This window comes from Prionailurus bengalensis, chromosome C1 (genome assembly GCF_016509475.1).
Source record: "Prionailurus bengalensis isolate Pbe53 chromosome C1, Fcat_Pben_1.1_paternal_pri, whole genome shotgun sequence".
In the NCBI taxonomy this organism is placed as follows: domain Eukaryota; kingdom Metazoa; phylum Chordata; class Mammalia; order Carnivora; family Felidae; genus Prionailurus; species Prionailurus bengalensis.
In genome coordinates, this window is record NC_057345.1 from 204,379,258 (window position 1) to 204,390,294 (window position 11,037).

The window sequence follows — 11,037 nt, forward strand, 5'->3', positions numbered from 1 at the left end:
CAGGGGCTGCAGCGAGGCTCCCTCTCACCCAGGCACTGAGACTGACATTTCCTCCTCCAGACACTAGAGGCCGCTGCTGGCTCCTCTGTCACAATCACTACGGAAATGAATTCTCAACTGCCCCTGCTTCTCTGTGACTTGCTCCACATTCAAAGTCCCAGTTGGAGCTTTCAATTGGCAGGGCTTATGTCTTTTGCTTGTACCCTTGGAGCCGAGAAGTCTGGGAGAGCAAGTGTCAGGGCTTTGTGACAGGTGGTGGCCTGCCTCCCATCCAGGCCTACAACAATGGGACTTTCCCAAATGCAGGCAGAAGGGTCAGACTGTGGGCAGCCAGGGAAAGTAGACAAATGCACACCACCTTCTTCTCTCATGTCTGGCTCAAGCCTTTCTCTTCAGTGAAGCATTTCTAGGTCATCCAGCCGAAAACACTCTTCTGAACTCACATAAGCCTTACTGCTTGGGCCAATCATGATGCCAGAGAGGATATGTACTAAGACCTAGGGATACTATGTACCACACCTCATCTGACTAACAAACAGCCCTAGGCGTTACCTGTACTCAGGTAGGAAAATTTGAGTCCTCAGAGGTTTTGCCAAGCCACACAAAAGTGCCAGGGTGCGAACCCAGGTCTGTCTGTTTTTAAGACCTTGAGGTTTCCTGGTGGGCTATATTGCTGGGCTGGTTATCTCATCATGTTGGAGCTCTGTGAAGCCAGGTATTGGGCCATATTCTTCTTTTTACAGCCTGGCCGCATCTACTATGTAGAAGATGTTCAGTTAACACTTGTGCATTGGCCTGGATATCAAGTAGCAGCCAATTCTGGAAAGTTCTCTAACTCTCCAGTGAGTCCTCAACCCAGGAATCATTGACAAGGTCTACATGAGATCACTCTAGGAGAAAAAAACAAAACAAAACCAAAAAAACAAAAAACAAAAAACAAAACCCAAAAACAAAAAAACAAATTTTGAGCCTGCAGAATTTCCTTTTCCTTTTTTTAAAAATTTGTTTTCCTTTTACCTTTTAACCCCAACTCCCCCAAATGTGTCAAAACTGTCAACAAGAGATTCCAATCTGTTCATTATTTAACCAAAGAATATTTTTGAACCCCACTACTGCTCCCATACTCTAGTGCAAAAAAAGACACAATTTCTGTCCCGTGGAATTTACATGCTAGTGGGGGAGGTGAAATGTCAATCAAAGAATCAAACAAGTAAGTGCTGACTTGTATCTCTGACGAGTGTGATGAAGGATGTCACGAGATGCTGACAGGCAGGTCTGACCTACTCAGAGAAGTAGGTGGGGCAGCCTGTTTTCAGGACCTGGGGCGGGAGGAGGGGGAGGATTCAGGCCCAGAGGGGGAGTCTGTGAGTCCTTGAGGTGGTGAGTAGCCTTCGATCATCGAGCCTGTTTACAGGAAAGCGACACAGGGACCACGGGCCGGGGAGCTTGTTTGCCGGCGAGTGCGTCACGCCTGGATGCAGCCGGCCGCCCGTCTCCCGGGTCCGGTCCAGGGATGACGTCGCCCGGGTGCAAGCCCAAAATAGCCGGCTCCGCCCCCATCTCCCGGCAGCCCCTGCAGCAGCCCCCCGCCTCCCCGCCCCCTGGGTGACAGGCCGAGCCGGCCTCCTCTGGGTCTCTAGTAGTTTCCGAGCCGCTGACGCATGCTTGCGCGCACAGCTGGGCCGGGCGCGTCCTACGCAGCAGCCGCGAGCCCGGCGGCCGGTGCCAGACGGTTCCGGCGGGGGGCAGGGGCGGGGCGCTGCAGGAGGCCAGGGACTCCCGGCGGAGGAGGTGCGGGCGGGGGGCCCGGGTCAGGCTGGGAGGCCCCGGTCCGGGCTGCTGGAGTCAGGGGGCTGCGATAGGGCTCCCGGGGCCTGGGCGCCGAGATAGCTCGTGGCACCGGCCTGCGGGGGGCCGATAAGGCAGCCCGAGGGAGCCTCGTCACCGGCCCCGAGCAGAACCCACTGGGCTCCGCTTCCCGGCTGGGAGCTCTTCCCGCTCCCTCGGGGGTCTCCAGCCCCAGGGAGGGGCCCTCGGTTCTTTCTGCCTGACTCCTCCTCCTCTCCTGCAGCCCCGAGGAGGAGAGGCCCATCTGACTACTGACGAGTTGCCATGGCATCCTACTACGATATCCTAGACGTGCCGCGAAGTGCGTCCGCTGATGACATCAAGAAGGCGTAAGTGCCTCCGCTGCGCATCAGAAAGTCTCTCACCGCCGCCCCCCCAAACCCCAACACCGCCATGGGGTCCTTCAGGAGCCTTGCCGCCAGGGAGCTAGGGCCTTAGAAAGGATTGGGGGAGGGTTCCCTCTATAGTGAGGAAGAAGACCCCTGGAAGAGTAGGGGAAAGCCCTTAGCAAGAAGTTCTGCTGGGAGCTGCATTGTGGGGCCCTCTCCAGTGCATCCCGCCTCCCCCCTCCCTCCTACCCCAATCCCGGCCCCTGGGGGTCGGCTTTGTCAGGATACCTGCAGGATACACAGGTCCAAGCCCTGTGACCAGGAGGGGCCCTGTATCCTCCATGGCAACACATATTTCTAACTTCTGCAGCCCTAGTGCACTCCAGGGAGGGGTTAGGACTGGGGCTTTCTCAGGCTTACATGATCATCTGCTGCTACTACAGCCCCTAGCACTGGCTGCAGAGGGGAGGGAGAGAGAGAGGGACTCCATTAAAACGTGGCAGCAGAGGCGGCCCGGCTGCCGGGGTGGACACTATCTGAGTGGGGAAAGGACCGTGGCGGACTAATGGGCAAAATAGGCCGTTCTGTTCCATGGTGGGAAGTGCTTGCTTTTGTCCTCTGACCCACCCCCTCTGAAACCACTTCCTGCAGGTATCGGAAGAAGGCTCTACAGTGGCACCCAGACAAGAACCCGGATAATAAAGAATTTGCTGAGAGGAAGTTCAAGGAGGTGGCCGAGGCATATGAAGTGCTGTCAGACAGTAAGGGCCAGGGGCAGGGCACCCCCATTTCACGCCCCATCCTGCTGCTTCCCAAAGCCATGCTGCCACCTCCTGTCTCCTCTGTGCCTTTTCCAACCTGGCATCTAAGTGCCCCCCCCCCCTCCCTGTGGGGACTCGGGGACTTTTTTCTTTTTTGCTTCAATTCAAGTGAGCACCTGCTATGTTCAAAGCACCCTTTTATTCTTTCCCTGATCCCCTGTGCTCAGTGTGTGCTCCCCAGGGTCTGATAGCTGCAGGATGGGTCTTGACAAAGGGAAGGGAGCAGGGCAGGTAACCTACATGTGCCGAACCTCCTTTGTGCCAAGCACCGGTGGGTGTGATCTCCAGGAGTCCTCACAGCCATCCTGTGAGGCAGGATCTATCACCCCCACTCTACAGGCAAGGAAACTGAGGCTGAGAGAGGTGAAGTAATTTACGCCAGGTCACACAGAGCTGGAATATGAATCCAGGTCTGTCTTTTATTTATTTCTTCATTCAAAAAATATTCATTGAGTGTTTATGGTGCTGGGTCCTTGCTGGGTACTGGGGGAACCATGGAGGACGAGCAGACACTGTTCTCGTCCTGATGGGTTTATTCCATTTTGGTCCAGAAGACCGACATTAACCAAGGCAGTACACAGACAAGAGTATTCTGAAGGAAAGTAGCAGGGTGATGTTGATAGGGATTAATGGGCACCATTTTTTGTTACAGTGGTCACAGAAGGTCTCTCTGAGGAGGTGACATTTAGGCTAAGCCCTGATTAATACCAACAGTAGTAATTATTAGCTAGCATTTATTGAACACTTACTGAGTTATCAGGCACTGTGCTAAGCAGTTTATGTGGATTATCTTATTTAATCCTTGCAATGACCCTGTGAGGTGGGTGCTGTTATTGTGTCCATTTTGCAGATGAGAAGGAGCCACTGTGTGAAGAGCAGGCACTGCTAAAACCTATAGCCCGCGTCCCCTGTGCACCCTGCTGCCTCCTTAGCATCAGTCACTGGGCAGACCTCACAGGGTCCCAGTCTGGAAGGGGAGGCCATCATCCCAGAGGGAGGGAGAAATGATCTGGTCTCTTTTTCCAGAGCATAAGCGGGAGATCTACGACCGTTATGGCCGGGAAGGGCTGACTGGGGCAGGTAGGTGGAGTGGGGGTGGGGAGGGATGAACGCGGCTCATGGAAGAGAGAGGGAGGGCAGGTTATTGCAGTGGATGGTCTCTTGAGGCCCCTGGTCATGCCTTCAGTGGGGTCCCCTGGCTCAGGGTGAGATGCTTGCCCTGAGCCCCCTCCCCATCTTGCCTCTCCTCCAGGAACCGGCCCATCTCGAGCGGAACCTGGTGGTGGTGGGCCCGGCTTCACCTTCACCTTCCGCAGCCCTGAGGAGGTCTTCCGGGAGTTCTTCGGGAGCGGAGACCCTTTTGCGGAGCTCTTCGGTGAGTGGGCTCGGGAGGCCTCTTACCAGCCCGGCTCCTGCTCTAGGCCTGTCGTCCATCAGCCGGGAGGCTCTGAGGCAGGAGGCTGAAGGGGAAGCAGAATTCCGCAGACAGAAGATTTTGTGGGGGTGGATCCAGTGACAGCTGGGACAGAACCTTACACAGGCCTGAACCCACAGAGACTCGCCTTATTAAATGATAGTAACAATAATACATTGTTAGGCTTGCACAATAACAACCGTGAAAGCAAGACTCAAAGCACCATGTGACAATAATAATGACATCACAAACAACAGATACCATTTTTTGAATGATTAACATGAACCCTGTGAGTTGGATCATTTTCTCTCCACTTACAGCTAAGAAAACAAAGGTACTTTCAGATAACTTGCTTGGAGTCACACAGCAAAGGGGACAGCCAGGACTCATAGCCAGGTCTGCCCGACTTCACACCATGCTTACCTGCCTATACGGAAGGAACTGGCTGTCCCCCCTTCCGCTTTCCCATCCCTCCTTCCTTCCTTTATTTTTTATTGTGGACAGAATTTGCCAGGGGTCTTTTCCATATATGATATTACAAAGAAATTTAATTTGTGAACAAGTCCAATCAAAAAAGAAAAACGATCAGAAAGCCTTATCAGGTTACATTTCTAGACTGACAGGGTTCACACAATTTGGGGGACAAGTCTCTTTGCCGATTAGTAATCTGCTTGCTCGTTGCAGATGACCTGGGCCCCTTCTCAGAGCTTCAGAGCCGGGGTTCCCGACACTCGGGCCCCTTCTTCACCTTCTCTTCCTCCTTCCCTGGGCACTCTGGTAAGTGCTTTCCCTTCCCTGTTTTGCAAGCTCTGGGCCCTGGAACCCCTCATCCCAGCTCCCAGCTCATGCGTGAGAGAGAGGCTCAAGCCTCTCTCCTGCGTGTCTGGAGCCCTGCCTTCTGTCAGTTCTGCGGGGAGACCCCACAAAGGCTCCTGGCGCATGGTGACTGCAGCATGCCAGCTCCGTCCTCCCTCTGACAACCTCTCCGCCTCCTCCTTTGTCTCCATACCAGATTTCTCCTCCTCATCTTTCTCCTTCAGTCCTGGGGCTGGTGCTTTTCGCTCTGTTTCTACGTCTACCACCTTTGTCCAAGGACACCGCATCACGACACGCAGGTGAGGGCTCCTTTGGGACCATACTGGGCGTAGGGGTGAGGGGGTGAGGGTTGGAGGGGGGGGCGGCATACAACTAGAATGTCAGCTTCTTGTGGGCAGAGTCTGTCCTGTCCACTGTGGCATCCCAGGGTGTGGAAGGCACCTGCGGGATTCATGCACGCTTGCTGACCGAACTGGGCCGTCTCCCACAGAATCATGGAGAACGGGCAGGAACGGGTGGAAGTGGAAGAAGACGGGCAGCTGAAGTCAGTCACAATCAATGGTGAGGAGCGGCTCCGCCACCCAGTCCCTGGCTGGAAGCCCCAGCCCCAGGCCCCAGATCCCCCTTCCCAAACTGCTCCTCTCCAAACTCCTTTGGGGCAGGGAAGGAATGGCGGCCACATTCCAGACTGGCAGAATCAGAGAGGGGGGTCCTGGGAAAGGGGCTGGGGCAGGGAACCGAGGAGTCTCAGAGGACCAGCTAATGACCATCGTCGTTAGTGGGTGCCTGGTGTTTGTGGAACATTTGACTATTTTTTTTTTAATTTTTTTTTTCAACGTTTATTTTTGGGACAGAGAGAGAGCATGAACGGGGGAGGGTCAGAGAGAGAGGGAGACACAGAATCGGAAACAGGCTCCAGGCTCTGAGCCATCAGCCCAGAGCCTGACGTGGGGCTCGAACTCACGGACAGTGAGATCGTGACCTGGCTGAAGTCGGACGCTTAACTGACTGCGCCACCCAGGCGCCCCGAACATTTGACTATTTTTAAAAAATGTTTATTTATTTTTGAGAGAGAGACAGAGAGAGACAAAGAGAGACAGAGGCAAGCAGATAGAGGATCTGAAGCGGGCTCTGCACTGACAGCAGAGAGCCTGATGTGGGGCTCAAGTTCACGAACTGTGAGACCACGACCTGAGTGGAAGTTGGACGCTTAACCAACCGAGCCACCCAGGCATCCCAGCATGTTTTTAAAGTTATTTATGTATTTTTTAATTTACTTATTTATTTAGAGAGAGCAAGTGGGGCAGGGACAGAAAGAGAGGGAGAGAGAGAATCCCAAACAGGCTCCACACTGTCCGTGCAGAGCCCAGTGTGGAGCCTGAACCCATGAACCATTTGATCATGACCTGAGCCGAAGTTGGACACTTAACCGACTGAGCCACCCAGGCGCCCCAACATTTGACAATTTTGAAAGGACTTGTGCACATAACATGACCTCTGTTGAAACAGCCAGGGGGAAAGCAGGGCTATTGGTACTCGCCCTGCTTTTCTTTATTTTGTTTTGTTTTCACCCTATTTTTCATGGAAGGAGACTGAACCTCAGCATGGTTCAATGACCCTACCTCCCAAATAGCCCCAAGCCCCAGGCTTTGTCCTACCTAGTAAGGGGTAAAGCCAGGCGTGACACTCAGAACCAGGATTCCTGGGGTGGAACTCTTCCCACAGGAATGGGTTGGTCACCACAGCTCCGCTTCCATAGCTCTGCGAGCCCCGTGTGCTAAGTATGCTTCAAGGGCTGTCTTATTTAGTCATCTGAACGATTTGACAATGCAGACAGTGTCATCATTTCCATTTTATAGATGAGGAAAGGGAGGTTTAGGGAGGTTGAGTAACTGGCCCCGGGCAAGGAGACTGTTCGGACCTGTTGGAGCTGAGTACCTGCCGGTGCGCATAATCACCATGCTAAGTGCCAAAACGCATGCGGGCCAGTTCCAAAGGAGGGGCTGGAAGTGGTCAGAGTTGCTGCTGCCCGAGGCAGCCTGGCAGGGTTCCCCTGGCCTGGGTCGCAAGCGGTTGTGATTCCTGCAGGTGTCCCAGACGACCTGGCACTGGGCTTGGAGCTGAGCCGGCGTGAGCAGCAACAGTCTGTCACCTCCAGGTCCGGGGGCACACAGGTCCGGCAGACCCCTGTCTCCCGCCCCTCTGACAGCGACCTCTCTGAGGATGATGAAGATCTGCAGCTCGCCATGGCCTACAGCCTGTCAGAGATGGAGGCAGCTGGGAAGAAACCGGCAGGTGGGCGGGGGGCACAGCGTCGACGGCAGGGGCGGCCCAAGGCTCAGGACCAAGATCCTGGCATGGGGGGGGCTCCTGAGGCTGCCAGGGGGGACACGACCAAACCCAGCCCGTCCCCGGAGGAGAAGGCCTCTCGCTGCCTCATCCTCTGATCACCAGTCCCAGACCGTCCTGATTCGGGGCCACCAGGGGTCCTGCTCACTGTTGGGAGCAGAGGGGCACGGCCTGGGTTGCCGGAGCCCTTCTCCAACTGCGTGCTCCCCCCGCAGGTCTCCCTCCCATGTCCACCCGCACTGCAGGGTGGACTCGGGATTTGTTCCGCTCAGCCTACAGCTGATAGGTCCCTGGCACAGCCCAGGGTGGGGGGGCCTCCGGGCAGTGGGAGGGCCTCCCAGGAGCCAGGATGCACTTATTCCTACTAGATGGGGAGTTTCTAAAGGGCATTAGTGGTGTGGGTCGGGCCTCTTGTGCCCAGGTCTTCTGCCACCTGTGTTGCTGATGACTTCAAGGAAGGAGGACTTGGCCTGGGGTTCTCTGAGCCGGAGTCGGCAGCTACACCGGGGAGTCTCCTGTGCTCCCTGTCCAGCTGCAGACACCCCACCCTGGTTTCTGTGCAGCGTTGAGCTCTGACGTCTCTGTTGCTTCCCTTCTGGTGCTGCTGCTCCTCCCTCGCTCTCTTCTCTCTGCACTTCCCCGCGGGCCGCATCGCTTGCTTTCATGCCATCTGGCTAGGACTCCCTTCTTCCTTCCCCGAGAAAGCCTCAGTGTGACCAGGAAGATGCTGTGGCCGGTAGGGCCATAAGGTCTTCTGGGGAGGCTAGCTGGGTGGGGCGGGAGCCTCTCGTCCAGATTCGGAACTGGAGCCCACTCCTCCTCCCTTCCTCTTGCTGCCTCAGCCTGCCCCAGGGCCTCGGGACTAGGCAGAGGTGAGGCCGCTATCCCTGGAGAGGTGGGATAAGGCCAGGGTGCCCCAGGAGGGAGGCCTAGGAGGGGACTGTGCCCCGTCCTGCTTCACCATGCATCAGGGCTCAGGGAGGAGCCACAGGGCTAGCCCAGGTTTGCATGCTTGGCCCCATCCTCCACGGCTTGCTGCTCACCATCTCTCCTGTCACCCCGCCCCCGCTCTCTCTTCAGATGTGTTCTGAGCTGGATGTCCCGGATCCAGAGCTGCTGCACAGTTCCAACAGGACAGCGCCCTCCCCTGTGCACTAGGAGGGGACCCTCCATTCCTCTCTCTCGCCCATGCTGAGCGTAGAGCTGGGCCTGGGTGGTGGGTGGGGGGCCGGGTGGGGAGGCATCCATAGTCTTAGCCTGTGAACTCTTCCCTGGGTGTTTGGTGCTGTCTTTGGGGGACTACAAGTCCCAGAATGCAATGCACCCTGCCTCATTTCTGATACATCATCTTGGGGGAAGCGGTGCGTGGTTGTGGAGCTGTGCATCTTGGGACATGTAGTTCTAGCCCAGGTCGGCTTGTCACTTGCTGTGAGATGGGGAGATCTTGTCATCTGATTTGACTCTGGCCGGGGTGGCAAGAATGTGGATGAAGGGGTAATGGACCAAGCTTCGGTTCCCCTGACACCTCTTGCTGGCACCGGGCTGACAGCGTACAAATCAAAGCGCTGCGGCATCTGGAAGAGGCTCTTTCCCTGTGGGCAGTCCTGGGTTCCAAGGAATAAGCCCCAAGCCCGGGTAGGATCAACAAGCGGGCCATGACCCCAGAAGGCTGATAGATGGGTGTGGGCAGGCAGAGAGCTTGGAAGGGAAGGAGTGTGAGTGAGTGGGTGTGTGTATGTGTGTGTGTGTGTGTGTGCACGCACACGCATGGCCAGGATTGGTGTGTAATGGGCGCTCTGGGCATGTTGCTGCTTGTATGGCTTCTTTGGCCTCTGACCCTGCTGCCCATCCTTTTTCTCCCAACACAAACGAGCTGCCTCTCCTCCTCCCTGCCTGGGGAGCCCAGGGGCCAGGGAGGGGAGCGGTGGAGCCAGAGTGCTAACCCTGTGACATTGTATCTCAGAGATCTATCAAAGCCAGCTGGGCTGAGCTCAGACAGAGGGAGAAACACTGGAAGTCAATAAAGCTGTTTTGAGAGCTCAGTGCTGTGCTGTGTTCCTGTGTTCTTTCTTTCCAGGGTGGCCCCAAAGGGACCCTAGGGACCAGAGGGTAACATGCCGCCCCCCCTCCCCCCACCAACCCGCCCCATTGCCCAAACACCTAGAGGTCACAAGCCTTCCTAGCTGACAGCAGAAGTCCCTCTTTGACCAGGCTGCCCTTCCCCCCGTACACTGTCGAATCTCCAGAAATGCTCACATTCTTCTGCCCTCGCACTTGTGGCCCTGTAAGTGGCTTTCCCCAGGCAGCTGTTGCTTCCCCTTAGCAGGGACCTGCCGCCCAATGTGCTGCAGCACAGCCAGGACCAGACTAAGCTATAGCTGCAAGTATGCGGATGGCAGAAAGTAGCGAAACACGTCGTGATAACTTTCAAAAACACTCCTGAGGCCCATAGACTGAGCCCTGCCGGGTTCCCTTACCTCAAGGCCAGTGGCCAGTCTCAAAGGCCTGCCTTTCCCGCATGGAGTGGCCCAAGTCCACCTCACCCAGAGTTCAGGCCCCCCAAACTCATCAGGGCCTAGGGAGGACAAAGCCAGGGATCTCCCCCTCCCTCCTCTCCAGACAACTTCGGAGATGCCCTTCCAGCCATGGCACAAGCAGCTTTCCCTTGTCACGCAGAGCAGTGTGGCTCCCCAGCGACCCTCTCTCATCCCAGGAAAAGTGCATTGCTTCATGTTCAGTTGCCAAAGGGCTTATGCTGTATTTTCCTCAAAGCAAGGAAGCCACCTGCCCTGAAGGAGGAATTTAAAACCCCTATCTTGAAAGAGCGAATCTGCTGGAAGTTTGACCAATAGCTGTTTTGCCCATTTCTATCTAGTCTTTGAGACTGGAGTTGAGCCTCAGCAGAGCGCAGGTGAGGTGTAGGGGGCGCTGCAGTCTGCCTGCTGGTCCCTTTGCTCACCGTGCAGGGCAGATATACGCCCCTGTTTTTCCTGTGAGGGGAGACAGCTTTGGCAAGGTTAAGAGGCCTTAATTCCCAAGTAGCTCCGGCCCCAGGCTCTTTTTGCCTCATTTCTATGTCCACCACCTTTGTCCAAGGATGCCTCCTGACATGCAGGTGAGGGGTCCTCTGGAACGTACAGAGAGAAGGGTTGGGGGCGGGTGGAGAAAGGGAGAAAGTGCTCCCTGCCCCCAGGTGAATGCCTGTAGTGATGTCTCATAAGCCTGGTCTACAAGCTGCTATCCAGAGTTCAGCTACTTTTGCTTAAGTTGTGCTGGCACTTTGCCCATACCACCTCGCCCAGTGCTAACCTCAGTCCTGCATGACGTACATCTTCCTGAGGCTGAGGGGAACAAAGCAGCTGTTCTAGAATTAAGAGAGGCAGTAAAGAGGTTAAGCATGCCCGGGTTCGACTCCAAACTCCACTATATACAATTTGCATTACCTTGGGAGAGTTTCCTT

General features: G+C 55.6%; 1 protein-coding gene across 2 annotated transcripts; it reads left to right on the forward strand.

The window, feature by feature from the left end:
• Positions 1–1,597: 1,597 nt before the first annotated feature.
• On the forward strand, positions 1,598–9,619 carry DNAJB2 (DnaJ heat shock protein family (Hsp40) member B2). Of its 2 annotated transcripts, none has more exons than XR_006296939.1 (10): positions 1,598–1,791; positions 2,072–2,177; positions 2,829–2,938; positions 4,025–4,078; positions 4,251–4,373; positions 5,097–5,189; positions 5,425–5,527; positions 5,719–5,789; positions 7,317–8,449; positions 8,658–9,619. XR_006296939.1 is itself a non-coding variant. In XM_043577899.1 (10 exons), exons 2-10 carry the CDS (start codon positions 2,113–2,115, stop codon positions 8,666–8,668), a joined length of 837 nt encoding a protein of 278 aa, XP_043433834.1. In that variant the 5' UTR covers positions 1,598–1,791; positions 2,072–2,112; the 3' UTR covers positions 8,669–9,619. The 2 variants fall into 2 exon arrangements, 1 of the variants encoding a protein (XP_043433834.1); XM_043577899.1 differs by having other exon boundaries at positions 7,317–7,523.
• Positions 9,620–11,037: the final 1,418 nt, after the last annotated feature.

Coding starts and splice junctions, on each gene's coding strand:
- DNAJB2 (XM_043577899.1), top strand. CDS start 2,113: ATGGCATCCTACTACGATATCCTAGACGTGCCGCGAAGTGCGTCCGCT. Junction 5,190..5,424: donor CTCCTTCCCTGGGCACTCTG/GTAAGTGCTTTC, acceptor TCTCCATACCAG/ATTTCTCCTCCTCATCTTTC. Junction 5,528..5,718: donor CACCGCATCACGACACGCAG/GTGAGGGCTCCT, acceptor CGTCTCCCACAG/AATCATGGAGAACGGGCAGG.